This window comes from Pongo abelii, chromosome 9 (assembly GCF_028885655.2).
Source record: "Pongo abelii isolate AG06213 chromosome 9, NHGRI_mPonAbe1-v2.0_pri, whole genome shotgun sequence".
Lineage (NCBI taxonomy): Eukaryota > Metazoa > Chordata > Mammalia > Primates > Hominidae > Pongo > Pongo abelii.
In genome coordinates, this window is record NC_071994.2 from 60036954 (window position 1) to 60058043 (window position 21090).

Genomic DNA, 21090 nt, shown 5'->3' on the forward strand with positions numbered 1-21090 from the left:
ACAGTGGCGTGATCTTGGCTCACCGCAACCTCTGCCTCCCAGGTTCAAGCAATTCTCCTGCCTCAGCCTCCTGAGTAACTGGGATTACAGGCACGTGTCACTATGCCCAGCTAATTTTTGTATTTTTAGTAGAGACAGGGTTTCGCCATGTTGTAGGCTGGTTTTGAACTGCTGACCTCAAGCGATCCACCCACCTTGGCCTCCCAAAGTGCTGGGATTACAGGTATGAGCCACCACGCCCAGCCTAAACTTACTATTTAATAATAATTCCAACATTTGGGGCATCTTTGAGTTTGCTTATTTTGACTATTTCCTTTACTTTTACTTACCACTGGTCACATTTTCTTGCTTCTTTTTATGTCTCGTAATCTTTTATTTTATACCAGACAACTTCTTTTTTTTTTTTTGAGACAGAGCCTCACTCTGTGACCCAGGCTGGTGTGCAGTGGCTCAATTTCGGCTCACTTTTTAGTTTTTCATACTTCTCCAAAACTGTCTTCTTTTAAAATCACTAATATTAGGGAGGGGAAATGTGACTGCTAATGAGTGCAGGGTTTCTTTATGGGGCGATGAAAGTATTCTGAAACTTGGTAGTAGTGATGGTCACACACCTGTGAATATACTAAAAATATACTAAAAACAACTGAATATAATACTAAAAAAAACCGCAGTCTCTGCCTCCCAAGTTGAAGCAATTCTCCAGCCTCAGTCTCCTGAGTATCTGGGATTACAGGCCTGTGCTACCATGCCGGCTAATTTTTGTATTTTTAGTAGAGATGGGGTTTCACTGTCTTGGCCACGCTGGTTTCGAACTCCTGACCTCAGGTAATCCACCCGCCTCGGCCTCCCATAGTGCTGGGATTACAGGCGTGAGCTGCCGTACCTGGCCTGTATACCAGACAACTTCTATAAAACAAAGGAGAACCTGAAGTTTACTTATTTTTTACTTAATATTTACCTCCAAAATTCCATTTATTCTGTCTGGCCACTAAATTGAGTAAGTCTAATTTATAAGTAAGATGAGTCTGTGCTTTGTTGCAGCTGTAATTTGATTCAGTTTACCACTGGGTCCAAATACTTTGGGGCAGATTTATGACTTTCTCCTCAGCAGGATTTGGGATCTAAGCACTGACATGATTTCAGAGATCTGTTTTGCCAGTTGAGCTGCCAGCTTTTTAGGTCACTGGGAGGTTCTCTTTGTTCTTTAATTGTGCTTCTTGCCTTTCTGTGTCTCAGGAGATCTCTGCCTTGCTGCTCTTAGCCTTGCCTCAGGAGGGCAGCTGTTTTACATTCTGTGAAGGCCTGGAATGCCGTGGAGGGCTTTTTCTCAGCTCTTGCCTCCACAGCATTTGGTAGCCAAAAGCTTGGATTACCTCAGATGGATTTCTGTCTGCCACTTGCCAATCCTCCTTTGGAAGATAACTGCCTTGTACTTCAGGGAGGCCTACATACTTCAGATGGGATCTCTTTCAGTTCTTCTGACCTGTCTTCAGCTTTCAGTGTGCTACCTGTGTATTTAGTGAAGACCTGTAGGAGAGTTGGTAGATGGGTACAGATGGGTTCCATGTCTGGGGCTCCTTGTAATTCTTTTTCCAGCACATTAGACTACTCAGCTTTACCTCCACCACGCCTTGGAATTTTAATCTGTCATGCTGGCCTACATTTGGCATTAAAAATTTCTTAAAAGTCTGGTTTGTTTCTTCTTATCCCCATCTACAGTATGTTTTCTCCTGATGCTGCTGCACCAGGGAAGAGAGTAGTGTTGGGCCTCTCTCTCTATTAAAGGGCTATCACTTTCTAAAATTTAATTCGTTAGGTGTTTGTGTGTTCTCTGTTCTGTGACATTTCTTTTTCTTTTTCTTCTTCTTTTTTTTTTTTTTTTTTTTGAGACAGGGTCTCACTCTGTCACCCAGTTTGGAGTGTAGTGGTGCATGATCTCAGCTCGCTGCAATCTCCACCTCCTGGGCTCAAGTGATTCTCCTGCCTCAGACTCCTGAGTAGCTGGAGATTACAGGCGTGCACCACCATGCCCAGCTAATTTTTGTATTTTTAGTGGAGGTGGGGCTTTGCCATGTTGGCCAGGCTGGTCTCGAACTCCTGACCTCAAGTGATCCACCCACCTCGGCCTCCCAAAGTGCTAGGATTACAGGCGTGAGCCACCATGCCCGGCCCAAAATCCCCGTATTTATCATCTTTATTTTGAGATAGTAAAACATGCAAATGATGAAAAATTTAAAACTACCAAAATTTAGCAAAAAGTAAATCTGCTTCCTACCATTGGCTCCCAGCTGTCCCTCATTTTTAGTTATCGACTTAGTAGTTTCTTACTTTTATCACCATAGTCCCCTAAGGTGTCTCTTCCTTTCCAAGTCAAACCCTTCCATCTGTGTTTCCGATTGTATCCTATTCAACTGTATCCAGTTTGTGAGCGAGTATCTATCTTCTGTCTCTGTGCCTCTCAGTCTTTTTCCCTGAATCCTTCCCTTCAGTCTATGGCCTTTCCCATTTTAAACAGCCATTCTGATACCACCTCTTCCTATTTACCTCTCTCTCCTAGTTCCCTTTGAAAGAATAATATAACCTTGTTACTTATAATTCCTTACTTTTCTTTTAGTTTTTCATGCTTCTCCAAAACTGTCTTTTTTTAAAATCACTAATATTAGGGGAAATGTGAAACCCTGCCAATTAGAAACTCTGCAAATGGGTGCAGGGTTTCTTTATGGGGTGATGAAAGTGTTCTGAAACTTGGTGGTAGTGATAGTCACACACCTCTGAATATACTAAAAACAACTGAATAGTATACTTTAAAAGGGTAAATTTTATATTAAGTGAGTTATATCTCAGTAAAGCTATTATTTTAAACATCACTGAGTTCTTAGATCTAGTGTTTTATTCCAGTCCTTATCCTGTGTCATCTCTCTGTAGTTTCTGACAATATTAACCATTTCCTCCTTAGGATACTCTGTTCCTTGTATTTATTTGATACCAGTCTTTATGTGCTAATCGCTCTCATGATTTTTTTCTTGTTTCTTTTTTATCTTCACTCTACACATTCTCCCAGGGCAATCTCAACTACTTCCATGACTTTAGGTCTTCAGCTGTACACATAGATAACGCCTAAAGATTTATCTGTAGCCAAATTGCTCTGTTGAGCCCAAAGCCAGTATTTCTTTGAGACAGGATCTGCTCTATCACCCAGGCTCTATCACCCATGCGCTAGGGAGCCTTGACCTGGCTCAAGCAATCTTCCCACCTCAGCCTCCTGAGTAGCTGCCCAGGCCCGAACCACCACACCCAGCTAATTTTTGTATTTTTGATAGAGATGGGGTTTTAGTATGTTGTCCAGGCTGGTCTTGAACTCCTGGGCTTCAACTCCTGACCATTCGCCTTGGCCTCCCAAAGTGCTGGGATTATAGGCATCAAGCCACCGTGCCCGGCCAAGGCCAGTATTTCTATCCTCAAGCAGACATGAACTATATTTCTCACAAGTACTTCAAAATAGGAATGTGTTTTGGTCTGACTAAAAAGGGCCATGTGGCTCTGAAGAACAATTCCGAGATATACATATGGATTTTTTTCCCTTAGAGGAAGAAATTGACGGCGTATTATTTGGCACATTTAAGATGGCTTCTAAATACTTTAAAAAATGCAACAAGAGTGGGTTAAAAATCTGTTGTATCTCTTTATTATATCTCTTAGGTTAAAATACTCATTTTGAATGTGATATTTTTGTTCCATATTAGATTTAATTTCACCTATTTGTTTAACAAATACTTGAATGAAAGCTTTGTTATTCCAGGACTAGAGTGCTGGAAATATAGCAGTAAACCAGACAAATAAATCCCAGCTTCATGAAATTTATAGCCTAGAGGGGGAAATGCAGGCAATAAACAAAATAAGTAAATATATAGTATACTAGATGGTAGTAAATGCTAAGGAGAAAATTAAGGTAAGGTGATAGACAGTGGAGTGGGCGAAAATTGCAGTTTTAACTTGGTTATCAGGGAGGACTTTACACAAGTGTCACCTTTTAAATGAAGACTTGAAGGAAGTGAGGGATTAAGCCATTCAGTGATTCGGGGGAACAGTCTAGTCAGAGGTAACAGAAGAGCAGAGGCCCTGAGTTGGGAGCATAAGGTGTTGAGGAACAACAAGGGGGCCAGTGTGATGGAAGCAGTGCAGAGTTACAGGAGGGAGATAATGGGGGGCCAAATATTAGTATGCCTGGTGGGCCATTGTAAAGATTGTACCTTTTCTCTGAATGAGTTAGGAGCTGTTGAAAATTCTGTGCAGAGGAGTGACAAGTTTTAGATTTTTCAAGATCACTCCAGCTACTGTGTTGAGGATAGTCTGAAGGTGGGGAAAGGAGGGGTTATAAATCTAGCAGGGAAACAGTTTGGGGAAGGCTATTTCAGTAATCTAGGAAAGAACAAGAGATGATGATTAATTGGTCTAGGATGGTATTGAGAACGTAATGAAGAAATGTTTAGGTTCAGAAATATTTTGAAGATAGAGCCTGTAAGTTTCCATTAAGTATCTGATATGGTGACCACTAACTATTGTTGCCTTCCTGATAAGCTATAACTGAATTAGAATTTTCTAATATAAGAGAAATAAGTAAATTTACTAGATATGCATACAATGATGAGAGTGTATAACCGTTTCTCTCACTGATTGTAATATCTTACTATAGTAGTTTCCCCACCTTATCCTTGGTAGGATATGTTCCAAGATCCCCAGTGGATGCCTAAAACTTCAGATAGTACCAAACCCTATATATATAGTCATGTGTTGCTTAATGGCAGGGATATGTTCTAAGAAATGCATCAGTAGGCAGTTTTGTCATTGTGTGAATGTCATAGCAAGAACTTAAACAAATCTTGATGGCGTAATCTACTACGCACCTAGGGTATGTAGTATATAGCCTTTTGCTCTTAGGCTATAAACTTTATGACATATTGCTGTACATATATTAAATGCCGTACATACTATATAGCATGTTATTATACTAAATACTGTAGGCAATTGTAACAATTGGTAAGTATTTGCATATCTAAACATAGAAAAGGCACAGTAAAAATACGGTATAAAAGATTTAAAAATGCACCTGTGTAGGGCACTTAAGTATGAGTGAAGCTTGCAGGACTGGAAATTGCTCTGGGTGAGTCAATGAGTGAATAGTGAGTGAATGCAAAGGCCTAGGACATTACTGTATACTACTGTAGATTTTATAAACACTGTATATGTACTATCCTAAATTTGTAAAAATATATATATTTTTCTTTTTAATTAAAAAAAAAATCTTTTTTAGACAGTCTCACTCTGTTGACCAGGCTAGTGCAATGGTGTGATCACAGCTTACTGTGGCCTGGAATTCCTAGGCTCAAATGATCCTCTCACCTCAGCCTCCTGAGTAGCTAGGAATATAGGTGTGTGCCACCACACTCGGCTAATTATTTTTTTAAATTTTTGTAGTTGAGGAAGGTGGTCTTGCTACATTGCCCAGGCTGGTCTCAAACTCCTGGGCTTAAGGATGCTCTCCTCTTGGCCACCCAAAGTGCTGGGATTATAAGCATGAGACACCATCCCCAGCCATTTTTCTTTCTTTAGTAATAAATTAACCTTAGCTTACTGTAACCTTTTTACTTTATAAACTTTTTAATTTTTTTTAACTTCTGACACTTTTGTAATAACATATAAGAACATAGTACAGCTATACAAAAATACTTTATATCCTTATTCTACAAGCGGCTATTTTCTATTTTTTAAATTTTAAATTTTTTTTAACTTTGTAAACTTTTTTGTTAAAAACTAAGACACAAACACACATGGCAGCCTAGGCCTACACAAGGTCAGGATAATGAATACAGCTGTTTTCCATCTCCACATCTTGTTTCACTGGAAGTCCTCAGGGGCCATAACATGCATGGAGCTGTCATCTCCTAGGATAACAATGCCGTCTTCTGAAATACCTCCTGAAGGACCTACTTGAGGCTATTTTACAGTTAACTTTTTTTTTTTTTCAGTAGAAGGAGTGTACTATAAAGTAACAATGAAAAATATAGGAAATATTACTGGGAGTTTTTCATCTCTGTTATAACATAATCTTTTTTCTTTTTAGAGACAGGATCTTACTCTGTGCTCAGGCAAGAGGTACAGTGGCATGATCATAACTCACTGTAACTTCAAACTCCTGGTCTCAAGTGAGTCTTCTACTTCAGCCTCCCAAAGAGCTGAAATTGAGTGGCTAGAACTGCAGGCATGTGCCACCATGCCTGGCTAATTTTTTTTTTTTTTTTTTAAAGGGTTCTCACTATGTTGCTCAGGTTGGTCTCGAACTCCTGGGTTTAAGCATACCCCACTCCTCGACCTCCCAAAGGGAGGGTACTGGGACTACAGGTGTGAGCCACCGCACCTGGCCCATTATAATCCTGAGGGCCCACTGTCATATATATTGTCTGCCGTTGGCCAGAGTGTCATGTGGTACATGACTATACTGTGTTTTTTCCTATATGTACATACTTAATGATAAAGTGTTTTTCTTTTGTTTTTTTGTTTTTTTACAGAGTTTCTTTCTGTTGCCCAGGCTGGAGTGCAGTGGCACGATCTCAGTTCACTGCAACCTCTGCCTCCCAGGTTCAAGGGATTCTCCTGCCTCAGCCTCCCAAGAAGTTGGGATCACAGACGTGTGCCACCACACCACGCTCGGCTAATTTTTGTATTTTCAGTAGAGACGGGGTTTCATCATGTTGGCCAGGCTGGTCTCGAACTCTTGACCTCAGGTGATCCACCCACCTTGGCCTCCCAAAGTTCTGGGATTACAGATATGAGCCACTGTGCCTGGCCAGTAAAGTTTAATTTATAAGTTAGGCACAGTAAGAGAATAACAATAAGTAATAATAGAATAATCGTAACAGTATACTTTCATAAAAGTTGTTTAAGACTTATGAATTGTTGATATCTGGAATTTTCTATTTAATATTTTTGGACCACTTTTGACTATGGGTGACTGAAACCTTGGAAAGAGAAACTGTGGATAAGGGGGAACTACTGCATTCATTTTTTAATGTTTTACTTGTATTTTAAAATGCAGTGAGGCCGAGCGTGGTGACTCATGTCTGTAATCCCAGCACTTTGGGAAGCCAAGGCAGGAGGATTGCTTGAATATAGGAGTTTGAGAACAGCCTGGGCAACATGCATGGCAAAACCTCATCTCTACAAAAAATACAAAACTTAGCCGGGTATAGTGATGCATTCTTGTAGTTCCAGCTACTCTGGAGACTGAGGTAGGAGGATTACCTGAGCCTGGGAGGTCGAGGCTGCAGTGAACCGTGATCATCCCACTTCACTTCGGCCTGGCGACAGAGTGAGAACCTGTCTCAAAAATAAATAACTGAATAAATAAAAATGCAGTGAATGTTTTACATAAATTGTTCATGTTACGTGCAGTGCTCATTAATTCACAGATGATGAACATTTGAGAAACTCTATTTTATAAAGTTTGTTATAGTCTTATCCTTTCCCCATGTCTCTTAATGAGTGAGAGCAGTCTCTTTAATTTAGCGTCTAGATTGGCGAATGAAAGGGGGACAGTATAGCTTTTATTTGTATTTTTTAATGTTATCACTAAAAGATAAACTTTCCAAGTTGAACTTTTTTTTTTTTTTTTTTTTTTTTTTTTTGAGACAGGGTCTTGTTCTGTCATCCAGGCTGAAGTACAGTGAACGATCTTGACTCACTGCAGCCTCAACTTGCTGGGCTCAAGTGATCCTCCTACCTCTCAGCCTCCAAAGTAGCTGGGACTACAGGCATGTGCCACCATGCCTAGCTAATTTTAAAATTTGTGTAGAGATAGGGTTTTGCCGTGTTGCTCAGGCTGGTCTCAAACTCCTGGGCTCCTCTTCTCTCAGCCTCCCAATGTGTTTTGTGAGTCACTTCACCCAGCCAAGAGCAGATTATTCTTTATGGTTAAGTAATGCACAGAAAAGTGCATAAATCATATATGATTATTTAAAAAATAATTATAAATAAATACTTGTGTAACCAGTCACTAGGTTAGGAAGCAGAACATTGCTAGTACCCCGAAGTCCCCACTATATTTCTTTCTGATTATTTTTTTTATGAGTAACTGCTATTCTAACTTTTTTTTTTTTTTTTTTGAGACAGAGTTTCACTCTTGTTGCCCAGCCTGGAGTACAATGGCACGGTCTTGGCTAACCACAACCTCCGTTTCCCAGGTTCAAGCGATTCTCTTTCTCAGCCTCCTGAGTAGCTGGGATTACAAGCATGTGCCACCACGCCCGGCTAATTTTTTATATTTTTAGTAGAGATGAGGTTTCTCCATGTTGGACAGGCTGGTCTTGAACTCCTGACCTCAAGTGATCCACCCGCCTCGGCCTCCCAAAGTGCTGGGATTACAGGTGTGAGCCACTGTGCCCGGCTATTCTAACTTTTGATAATCATTTCCTTCACAGTTTTGCCATAATGTAAGCATTCTTAAATAAAATAGTTTTTATATGAATCAAATCGTGTGTGTGTGTTTGTGTGTGTGTGTGTGTGTATATATATATATATATTTAAAAATGGGATCTCACCATGTTGCCCAGGTTGGTATTGAACTCCTGGGCCCAAGGGATCTTCCTACCACAGCTTCCCAAGTAGCTGGGACTACGGGCATGCCACACCCAGTGCCTTACATGTGTGTGTATGTGTATGTGTGTGTGTGTTTTCTGTCTTTCTTCATTTGCTCAACATCTTTCTAAGTTTTATTGTACAACTCTAGTGGATCCATTTGCATTGCTATATAGAATTCCATTGAGTGAACTGTGTTATAATAAAAAAAAAATGAGATGATTGGTGACTGGGGGCTCTTATATAACTTTAGGATGGGTGTTGGTTGTCTGAAAGACCAAAACATGATTAGAGGGTTCGGGAGAGGAGAGGTGCTAGAGACCAATCACCAACGGCCAGAGACTTAATCAACCATGTCTATATAATGAAGCCTCCATTAAAACCCTTAAATGACAGGGTTTGGAGAGCTTCTGGGTTGGTGAACACATAGAGGTGCCGGGAGATAGTGTCCAGAAAGGGCATGGAAGTTCTGTCCCGCCACCTCTAATACCTTGCCCTATGCATCTCTTCCCTTTGGCTGTTCCTGTGTTGTATCCTTTATAATAAGTCAGTAATAAGTAAACTCTTCCATTTGGGTATTCCTGAGTTGTATCCTTTATAATAAGTCAGTAATAAGTAAACTCTACCTGAGTTTTGTGAACCATTCTAGCAAATTATAAAACCTGAGTTGGGTTCATAGGAACCCTTGATTTGTAGGCAAGTCCAAAACAGTACGAGTAATACAGGAACCCAGTACTTGTAACCGTAGTCTGAAATGAGGGTATCCGCTGGAATGCAGTGGCACAATCTCGGCTCACTGCAACCTCTGCCTCCCGGGTTCAAGTGATTCTCCTGCCTCAGCCTCCTGAGTAGCTGGGATCACAGGTGTTCACCACTACATCTGGCTAATTTCTGTATTTTTAGTACAGATGGGGTTTCTCCATGTTGGTCAGGCTGGTCTCGAACTCCTGACCTCAGGTGATCCACCTGCCTCAGTCTCCCAAAATGCTGGGATTACAGGTGTGAGCCACTGCGCCTAGCCTTTTTTTGTTGTTGTTGTTGTTTTGTTTTCTAGTAGTTCTTTTTAATATATTAGAAAGATTAGCTCTTTGTGATCTGAATAGCAAAATTTTTTTCTTGGTTTATTGCTTTTCACTGACATTTTTATGGTTCTATTGTTTTTATTTATTTATTTTTGACAGCGAATCTGGCTCTGTGGCCCAGGGTGGAATACAGTGGCACGATCTTAGCTCACTGCAGCCTTGACCCCCTGGGCTCAAGCAATCTTCCCATCTCAGACTCCCGAGTAACATGTACCACCACGCCCTGCTGGTTTTTATATATATATTGTTTTCATAGAGTTAAGGATTCACCACGTTGCCCAGGCTTGGTTCAGTTATTTTTATTTTAGCTTTTCATTGCCTACAGCAGTGCTTGATGCACAGTATACACCCAATAAATATTTACTGAGGAAATGAATACATACATTGATGCTTTTCTGCCAAACAAAAGTTATTTTAAAAGATGTTTATGTGCTTGAATCTTTTCACATATGGCTTCTAGATTTTGAGTCATATTAGGAGGCCTTTATGCTGAGGTTACAAAGGAATTCTGTGTTGTCTTTTGTTTTCATGATTGAATTTCTTTACACTGATTTAGAGCCAGGACAATGGCTCACACTGTAATCCCAGTGATTTGGGAGGCTGAGGTGAGATCACTTAGGGCTAGGAGTTCGAGATCAGCCTGGGCAATATAGCCAGACCCTGTCTCTACGAAAAATGAAAACATTAGCTGGGCCGGGTTATGCTGGTAATCTCAGCTACTCGGGAGGCTGAGGCAGGAGAATCCCTTGAGCCTTTAGGAGTTTGAGATTACAGTGAGCTGTGATGATGTCACTGCCCTCCAGCTTCAGTGATAGAGTGAGACCTTGTCTCTATTTTTAAAAATTTAATCTTTTTGTAACTTATCCTATGTGGTTGATTGTGAACACATTTCTCTCTAAAATGTTAACAGTTTTCTAAATCTAGAATATTAAGGTAATTAGAAAGTATGTACTTTAAAAATTAAAAAGTTATAAAGGATAAGACCTCATTTAAAGGCTGTAGGTTGGCCAGGTTCAATGGTTTATGCCAGTAATCCCAGTGCTTTGAGAGGCTCAGGTGAGAGGATTGCTTTGAGCCAGGAGTTTGAGACCAGCCTGGGCAACACGGTGAGACCCTGTCTCTACAAAAAATTTAAAAATTAGTTGTATGTAGTAGTACATGCCTGTAGTCCCAGCTGCTCAAGAAGTTAAGGCAAAAGGATTGCTTGAGCCCGGGAGTTCTAGGTTATGGTGAGCTATGATCGAGCCGCTGCACTTCAGCCTGCGCAACAGAGCTAGACCCTGTCTTCAAAATAAATAAATAGGCCAGGTGTGGTGGCTCACACCTGTAATCCCAGCATTTTGGGAGGCTGAGATGGGCGGATTACCTGAGGTCAGGAGTTTGAGACCAGCCTGACCAACGTGGTGAAACCCCATCTCTACTAAAAATACAAAAATCAGCCAGGTGTGGTGGCTAGCACCTGTAATCCCAGCTACTCTGGAGGCTGGGAAGTGGACGTTGCAGTGAACTGAGACTGCGCCACTGCACTCCAGCCTGGGCGACAGAGCAAGACTCTGTCTCAAAAAAGTAGATAATAAATAAGACAGTAAGTTATCTGTGGGACTTAAAAAAATAAAAAGAAAATTTTGTTCTCCCTCAGAATAACACGAATTTGAGATATTTTGTTGGCGTGTGGAAAGAGATGACTGTTGGGAAGATAAATTTTTCCTTACCACTCAGAAAGCAATGATACTTGTTCACCTTGTTTTTTGTTCCTGTTTCTCGCTTCATAACTCTAACCTTGCACTGTTCACTAGATATCTTTGGCTGCTGAGCACTTGAAATGTAACTAGTCCAAATTGTGATGTGCTAATGCATAATATACACAGATTTCAAGGACATTGTGTTTTTTAAAATCATAAAATATTTCATTCATATTTTTATATTACCTGTTAAAATGACAATATTTTTGATAGATTAAATATGTCTTTTTTCATTAATGTAGCTGTAGAAAATTTTAAATTATATGTGACATGCATTTTTTTCTTTTCTTTTTTTTTTTTTTTTTTTTGAGATGGAGTCTCACTCTGTTGCCCAGGCTGGAGTGTGGTGGCATGATCTTGGCTCACTGCAATATACACCTCCAGGGTTCAAGCAGTTCTCCTGCCTCAGCCTTGGGAGTAGCTGAGATTACAGACACCCACCACTATGCCTAGCTAATTTTTGTATTTTCAGTAGAGACAAGGTTTCACCATACTGGCCAGGCTGGTCTCAAACTCCCGTCCTCAGGTGATCCACCTGCCTTGGCCTTCCAAAGTGCTGGGATTACAGGCATGAGCCATCGCTACTGGCCTCATTCTGTTTCTTTTGAACAGTGTTGCTCTAACCTAATCACATCAAATACCTGGACATTCTTTTATTTTTGTCTTTGTGACAAATTTGTATAGTTCCTAACACCAGAGTACTTGGTTTCTTTCATCAGATGACGTTTTTTCCTTCCATGAATCAGTAGAGATAGGAGAATATTATCTTGTCGTGTACTGGGGTTTTTCCTTTTAACAGAGATGGAACAACTTTTACTTTTAGTTTTCTATTACCATCTCCCTCCTAGTTTTTAAGATAATCTGCTCCCCCACCCCACTTGTTTATTCTAAACTCGACCATGTTATTTTTTAGTAAAGTTTGAATTATTAATAAATGAGTCATTTTAGCCTGTTTTTTCTGTTTCAGAATTTGAGCTTCTCTTTGATAAAAGGAATGGTGTCTTATTTTCTCTAGTCATTGATGCATTCATTCAACTGCATTAGAAGTTTGAGAGTAGAAGATGAAAAAAAGTTCTTGCCCTCAGTGAAATTACAAATTTGCTAGTCATCTGGTGATGATAAATTAACTGATAAATTGGTACATGTTATAACTAAATAGCAGTATTAATTACCTCATGATATAAAGAAACAAATTTATTAAAATAACCCTATGATTGAAGATGAAAGTTGATATTTATAGTGGATAAATTATACTAATTTAGACACTTACCCAGATAACTTTAAAGTGCATTGTGGAGAATTAGTACTGCCTGAAATTGAGTCCTGATTTCACCACTTGCTAGCTGTGGTGAGACTGAGCAGATTACATAACTTGTATGCTTAAATTTCTTCATTTGTATACTAGGGATACTAATAGCTACATTATAAAATTTGTGAGGATTAAATTAGTTAATACATTGCTTAAAGCAATGTTTGGCATATAGTATCTATATATCTCTATACATAGAGATATGCAGATATTTGCTACAGTTTTATCAGATACTTTCCATGGTTGACTGCAGTCATAATTATTTTTTGTTTGGTTTTTGTTTTATTGTTTAGAGACAGAGACTCATTCTGTCCCCCAGGCTGGAGTGCAGTGACACAATCATAGCTCACTGTAACCTTGAACACCTGGGCTCAAGTGTTCCTCTCACCTCAGTCTCCTGACTAGCTGAGACTACAGGCATGCTCCAACATATCCAAATAACTTTTTTTTGGTAGAGATAGGGGTCTGGCTATGTTGCCCAGGCTGGTCTCGAACTCTTGACCTCAAGTGATGCTCCTGCCTTGGCCTCTCAAAGCCTCAAAGTGCTGGGATCATAGGCCTGAGCTGCCATACTCAGCCCATAATCTTTTTTTTTTTTTAATTTTTAAAATTTATGTATTTATTTATTTATAGAGATAGGGTCTGGCCATGTTGCCCAGGCTGGTCTGGTACTCCTGGGCTCAAGCAGTCTTCCCACTTCAGCCTCCCAAAGTTTAAGAATCACCTCACCCAGCCCATGATTTTATTTTTAATGATGGTATAATATTCAGTTCCAGCTGGGCTCAGTGGCTCACACCTGTAATCCAGCACTTTGGGAAGCTGAGGTGGGTGGATCACCTGAGGTCAGGGGTTTGAGACCAGCCTGGCCAACGTGGTGAAACCCCATCTCTACTAAAAAAAAAAAAAAAAAAAATCAAAAATGAGCCGGGCATGGTGGTGGGCACCTGTAATCCTAGCTACTCAGGAGGCTGAGGCAGGAGAATCCCCTGAATCCGGGAGGCAGAGGTTGCGGTGAACCGAGATTGCACCACTGCACTCTAGCCTGGGCGACAGAGTAAGACTCTGTCTCAAAAAAAAAAAATCAGTTCCATGGAAGTACCATAATTTATTTTCCTTTAAAGTTTATATTCATTTGGGAGGACAAATATCTGTATTGTTCAACTCAAATAATTCTTTTTTAGTTTTCTTAGTTGTCTTGAAATTTTAATATCAGGAAAACATTTAGATGGGTAGCAGCACCAACTTGCTTTTTCTGTTTTCTGGGGTTTAAATTTAAATTGTAAATGGCTGTCTAACACAGAAGAAGCCAAGAACTTTTAAATTAATTCTTCTGTTTTGGGATATGCAAATGGTGTCCAAACGTTTAACTAAATAGTTTAATTACCCACTTTTGAAGAATTTTAAAGTAGCTACAGCCTTGTGATCTTCACTGGGTTACTTTATGTTGAGAAAATTTTGGCAGATGATATGCAGGCCTCATTCAAATACTAGTTATATTGTCTTTCTCAGCTTGAATTAGGGGAACATTAGCATTGAAGTTTTCATTTTGAATTACGATGTAGGAAATTATTTCCTGCTAAATGTTTGTCATCAAATGAAGTTTTATTTAAAAAAATTAATGGAGCATGTCAGTGCAGCAGCCCCAGAAAAACAGCTGAAGCACAGGGTTACTTTTGGACAATCTGTTAAGTCCTTTTATTGCCATTTTAGTATACATGCATGATAACCTCTTGGAAAACTAAAATATGGTAACTTAGCTGGTAGCAATCAGCTCACTTTTACTACTTAGAGTTGAATTTACTTTAGCATATACTACTTTGGGTGTTGGTACTAGAAATAGAGCAAGCAAATACATTGGTGATGTGAGAAAAACCCATACTCACTATTAAAATATATTTCAGATGATTAATTTTATATCTTTATTAGTAAATGAGAGTTAGCATTCATTTGAAATACTTAGAACAAGTGTATTCACCCGTGAATAAACTATTGTAAACTAATTTTAAAAAATCTAGATTCTTCTCTCAGAATACTGTGAACATTGTTCATTACCAAATGTGGCAACAAGGAGAATATTTAAATAACAAATTGGCATTATGCTTGTGGAAGATGAATTATATCTAAGTAGCTTTCTCTTTGTAAAATGCTAATTTTTTTTTTTTTTTTTTTTTTTTTGAGACAAATTTTCGCTCTTGTTGCCCAGGCTAGAGTGCAATGGTGACCTCGGCTCACTGCCATCTCTGCCTCCTGGGTTCAAGGGATTCTTCTGCCTCAGCCTCCTGAGTAGCTGGGATTACAGGCCTGGTGTGCCACCACACCCAACTAAATTCTCTATTTTTAGTAGAGATGGGGTTTCACCATGTTGGCCAAGCTGACCTTGAACTCCTGACCTCAGGTGATCCACTAGCCTCGGCCTCCCAGAGTGCTGGGATTACAGGTGTGAGCCACTGTGCGTGGCTGCTGTTTTGTTTTAATACGCCTGATTTTGTGAAAAATAGGCAGTATACTTTGGTATTCCACAATAGGTGATTATACTTGATTTATTTTTCCTACTATATATCCATACTCTTGTGCCATTGGAAATGCCTTCTTTAAGACTGTCCAATAGCCCTCACTCCCTCTTGTTAAAACACATGTTCAGCCAGGTGAGGTGGTTCACGCCTGTAATCCCAGCACTTTGGGAGGCCGAGGCAGGCGGATCACTTGAGGTCAGGAGTTCAAGACCAGCCTGGTCAACATGGCAAAACGCTGTTAGTCTCTACTAAACATTTTGGTCTCTACTAAAAATACAAAAATTAGCCGGGTGTGGTGGCGAGCGCCTGTAATCCCAGCTACTCGGGAGGCTGAGGCAGGAGAATCGCTTGAACCCAGGAGGCAGAGGTTGCAGTGAGCCGAGACTGTGCCACTGCACTCCAGTCTGAGCAACAGAATGAGACTCTGTCTAAACAAACAAACAAACCCCACATGTTCAGTAAATTAAGTTTCTTATTCATTAAGCAAGGTACTTTTAAATGTTGTGGGGAACTCCAAAAATAAACAAGTAGGCCTTTGCACTTAAGCTTATTTTAGTCTGTTGGGTAGACACATAGGTTCACAGATTCTGTGTTAATCAGGACATTTTTTCTTATGGCAGAAACTCATTTTAAACTGGCTTAAGCAAAAAGGGAGAATTACTGGCTTACATAAATGAAAGGTTGGCTTTGGGCTTGGTTGGATCCAGATGCCAGTGTAATATTAGCCAGAATATGTCTTTCTTCGTTTTATCTTAGCTCTGCTTTCTTCTGGACTGGATTCATTCTTAGGCATTATCTCCTCAAGTGGTGACAAAGACGGACACAGCAGGGCCAGGCTTATATCTGAGTTTAGTAAGCTCAAAGAAAAGCTTTCTTTCCAAATAGTTTCAGCAGAAGTCCAGGAGTTAACTCTGATGAGCCAGATTTGGATGCTCTGGAGTGGATGGGAGTGGGGGACAAGGGTAGAGATGGCCAGTTCTATTTTAATTAACTATGTGGGATAAAGGGAGACCAGTCTCCAAAATGGAAGCCGTAGGTTCTACAACCAGAAGCAAAGATGTTGATAGGCAAAAACAGCAAAAGGTCTACAGAAGTGAAGAAGAGAAAGCTGTGATAAAAATGTTTTGGTTGATCTAAAAAGATGAATTCTGATAAGAGCTGCTTAGGGAAAGCTAAAGAGAGGAGACAGTATTTGAATTGGGCCCTGAAAGACAAGTAGAGTTTTTCCAAGGCAGAATGTGTAAAGAAAATATTTTCTAGGTCACTCATTGGAGAAGTTTGGCAGTGAAAAAAGAAAATTAAATTGGAAGCTACTGGAATCTAAACGGGAATGTTAAGATTTCCCCCCCTTCGATATGGAGAAGACTTAAGCTTTTTTGTGGCACAGGACCCTAAGCAAGTAAATAAGTTAACAATGCAAAGGAGGTAATCATTGATGATGAAGTGGAGGGTAATCATTGATGATGAAGTGGAGGGGAAAATACATTTATGTTTAGAAATCTAAGGTTAAGGATACACATGGAGGAAGTCGCCTTAGAAAGGAAAAGAAAACCTTTTGTTCCCTGAGGATAAGTGAAGGAAGGTGGTGGTGGAAGTTAAAACGGAAGTTTGTTGCTAAATAGTAAAGTGGCTTGCGCTTTGTTTTCTAAAAGTAATAAGAAAAAGTTTATCAGTTATCTATTGCTATGTAACAGAATCATTCCAAAATGATTCTGTGGGTTATCAATTTGGCTTTAGCTCAGCTTGGTGATTTCTTCTGCTGGTCTCACCTTCGGTCACTCATGGAGTTGTGGTCATCTGGAGTGTGGATGGATGGTCTAAGATGGTTGCTTCACTCACATGTTTGGTGGTTGGTGCTGGCTGTTAGCTGGCCCCTCTCATCCTCAATGAGCATTCACATAGCAGTGGCTGCATTTCAAGAGACAAAGAACTGAGGTAGTAAAGCCTCTTAGGACCTAGATTTGGAACTCCTATTCCCACAGTGTCACTTCCATTTCATTGGTAAAAGCCAAGTCACAAGGCCCGCTCAGCTCAAGAGAGTAAAGAAATAGATCCCTCCTCTTTATGAGAGGAGCAACAAAATCACATCCCAAGGAGTGGGAGTATGTGTTGAAATGGGAGGAATTTGTGCTGCTCCTGTTCCCTACTACCCAGCCTTTTATTTTGAAAATTTTCAGTCTTGGCAACCAAGTTAAAAGAATTTCAAAGTGAATACTCATATTTGTATCACCTAGATTCTACTATTAACATTTTTCTGTACCTGTCTAATCACATATTTATCCATCTATCCTGCTATCCATTAATTTACCTTTTTAAAAAAATGCATTTCAAAGTAAATTGTAAGAGCCAGGCACAGTGGATCATGCCTGTAATCCCAGCTGAGGCAGGAGGCTTGCTTGAGGCCAGGAGTTCAAGACCGGCCTGGGTAACATAAAGAGACCTCCCCCATCTCTAAACGACAAGAACAACAAAGTAAATTGTAGACATTAGTACTTTCCTCTAAGTGCTTTGTGCATATGTAGCAAGAGTTCAATATTTACAGCTTTTTCTTTTGATATAAAGTTTATATACAGTAAAGTGTACATATTTTAAATATACATTGTGCCCATGCTCTGTAGTCTACCACAGAAGGGAAAATAATTGTATGAAGGAATTGCAAAGTAATACTCTAAGAACATTCCAAGGACATTCTTTGAATTCCTCTTTCTTCATGACCTCCTCACTAATATTTTTTTTTTGTTTAGTATTACCTCAACACTTAGGATTTTCATTTGTATTATATTAATTTGAATTTATTTTGGGTTTTTCCCTACCTCCTTGTCTCACGTATATATTGAGCATATACGGTAGACAAGCATTGTGTTTGCTAGAAAGAAAGACCATAGAATGTAAACAGGACCTCTCTTGCTTTCTAGGTATTTAAACTGGGTGTATCACAAACCAGATTAGATTAATAATACGTACCATTTATTTAATGCTTATGCCCAAGGCCAATGATAGGCACTTTTATGTGTATTATTTCATTTAGTTTGGGTACTAATTTAGATTGATATTTTTTATTTAAAAAATTAGTAAACTAAGACATACAGAAAAGTTTTCATTTGCCCAAGGTCGTATACCTTCTTTTTATTTTTTTTGAGGCGGAGTCTCTCTCTGTCGCCCAGGCTGGAATGCAGTGACGTGATCTCGGCTCACTGCAAGCTCCGCCTCCTGGGTTCATGCCATTCTCCTGCCTCAGCCTCCTGAGTAGCTGTGATTACAGGTGCCTGCCACCACACCCGGCTAATTTTTTGTATTTTTAGTAGAAACGGGGTTTCACCGTGTTAGCCAGGATGGTCTCGATCTCCTGACCTTGTGATCTGCCCACCTCGGCCTCCCAAAGTGCTGGGATTACAGGTGTGAGCCACCGCGCCTGGCCGGTCATATACCTTCTTAAACTAAGGTGATGTGACTCCAGAATCCATATTTAACCCTTTTATCATATTGATTAGAAGGAGGAAATGTGCTTGGTGTTACAGAGTAGCTAAGCAACCTTTCAGTTGGTCGTATTGCTTCACAGGGTAATCTTGGTCTGAATTAAGTGTTTGTCTTACATAGAGGAGTATAAATTTTTATAAGCTAATCTATGACAAAGTTTAAAAATTATCTTCTCATCTTTTCATGAAGAATAAAAATATTTAAGGATTTTGAAAAGGAGAAATTTTGGTATTATAACTATTGATTTAACTGCAGATAATCAGAATAGAAATGTAATTAAAACTATATGGCCAATTCAGCTATAATTTAATCTTTGAGTGAAATATTGCCTCAGAACTTCTAATAAGCCTTAACACTTTGTCTTATTATTCAAATCCATGTTACATTATACATTTTTAATATTTCTGGAAGATTATTAAACCTTAATCAGTTTTGCACGTAGTATTTTGATAAAATAATAGTTTCCTGTTTTATTGACTAGGTATTGGATGTTTTTATTGCTAGTTGGCTTTTGAGCAATTTAACAAATAGCAAAAGATCAAAAAACCATTTTGACTTGCTATTTCTGCATATTGGTAAACCCTGTCTGAACTGTTGAAAATATGTGACTAGCACTTAAGTCATTTCATGCTAGGAATTCTGCCAGAAGTACCACTGGTTAATGGCAGCCATTGTGACTGCTAAAATGAAAGTGTCTAAAGTTCATTTACTGTGCCAGCTTTCCAGTTGTGTCAGGAAATGGGGTTAAAGTAATGTGTATCTGAACATCTTCTGTAACCCAACAGTGTATAAGGTGTTAAATGTGCCTTCACCCAGATTTTATCCAACTGTTTTATTTTGTTTATTTTGTAGTATATTTTTCTAAGTGGCTTTAAGTCCAAAGTCATATGGAGTAGGTTGCAAACAAAATATATTTATGTTTAGAAATCTAATTGAGTGTTATGTTTATTTTTATGTATAGGCCTTGCTATTTTGGAAGCTACAAGAAAAAAATAGAGGAAGGAAGGTTTGGTCTTTTTAGTGGACATGGCTCAGATATCTAGCAACAGCGGATTTAAAGAATGTCCATCTTCACATCCGGAACCAACAAGAGCAAAAGATGTGGACAAAGAAGAAGCATTACAGATGGAAGCAGAGGCTTTAGCAAAACTGCAAAAGGATAGACAAGTGACTGACAATCAGAGAGGCTTCGAGTTGTCAAGCAGCACCAGAAAAAAAGCACAGGTTTATAACAAGCAGGATTATGATCTCATGGTGTTTCCCGAATCAGATTCCCAAAAAAGAGCATTAGATATTGATGTAGAAAAGCTCACCCAAGCTGAACTTGAGAAACTATTGCTGGATGACAGTTTCGAGACTAGAAAAACACCTGTATTACCAGTTACTCCTATTCTGAGCCCTTCCTTTTCAGCACAGCTCTATTTTAGACCTACTATTCAGAGAGGACAGTGGCCACCTGGATTATCTGGGCCTTCCACTTATGCTTTACCTTCTATTTATCCTTCTACTTACAGTAAACAGGCTGCGTTCCAAAATGGCTTCAATCCAAGAATGCCCACTTTTCCATCTACAGAACCTATATATTTAAGTCTTCCGGGACAATCTCCATATTTCTCATATCCTTTGACACCTGCCACACCCTTTCATCCACAAGGAAGCTTACCTATCTATCGTCCAGTAGTCAGTCCTGACATGGCAAAACTATTTGACAAAATAGCTAGTACATCAGAATTTTTAAAAAATGGGAAAGCAAGGACTGATTTGGAGATAACAGATTCAAAAGTCAGCAATCTACAGGTATCTCCAAAGTCTGAGGATATCAGTAAATTTGACTGGTTAGACTTGGATCCTCTAAGTAAGCCTAAGGTGGATAATGTGGAGGTATTAGACCATGAGGAAGAGAAAAATGTTTCAAGTTTGCTAGCAAAGGATCCTTGGGATGCTGTTCTTCTTGAAGAGAGATCAACAGCAAATTGTCATCTTGAAAGAAAGATGAATGGAAAATCCCTTTCTGTGGCAACTGTAACAAGAAGCCAGTCTTTAAATATTCGAACAACTCAGCTTGCAAAAGCCCATATATCTCAGGTATACTCTTTTCTTACTAACTTCTCAAACTTAGTATAACACAGAGTTCATATTTGTGTACGTAATTTGTGTTTTTTGGTTTTTGTTTTTGTTTTTAAGAAGGAGTCTCGCTCTGTCGCCCAGGCTGGAGTGCAGCGGCGTGATCTTGGCTCACTGCAAGCTCCGCCTCCCAGGTTCACACCATTCTCCTGCCTCAGCCTCCCGGGTGGCTGGGACTACAGGCACCCACCACCACGCCCGGCTAATTTTGT

At 39.5% G+C, this 21090-nt stretch overlaps 1 protein-coding gene across 2 annotated transcripts in view; it reads left to right on the forward strand.

The window, feature by feature from the left end:
* Positions 1 to 21090, forward strand: part of PIK3C2A (phosphatidylinositol-4-phosphate 3-kinase catalytic subunit type 2 alpha) — a 122979-nt gene that overhangs the window by 17551 nt on the left and 84338 nt on the right. The window contains 1 exon segment of one of the 2 annotated variants that reach the window (NM_001132154.1): positions 19716 to 20839. The exons of the other annotated variant lie outside the window; for it this stretch is intronic. Coding sequence (NP_001125626.1) covers positions 19781 to 20839 — 1059 coding nt within the window. The 5' untranslated portion in view covers positions 19716 to 19780. 2 annotated transcript variants of the gene reach the window in all.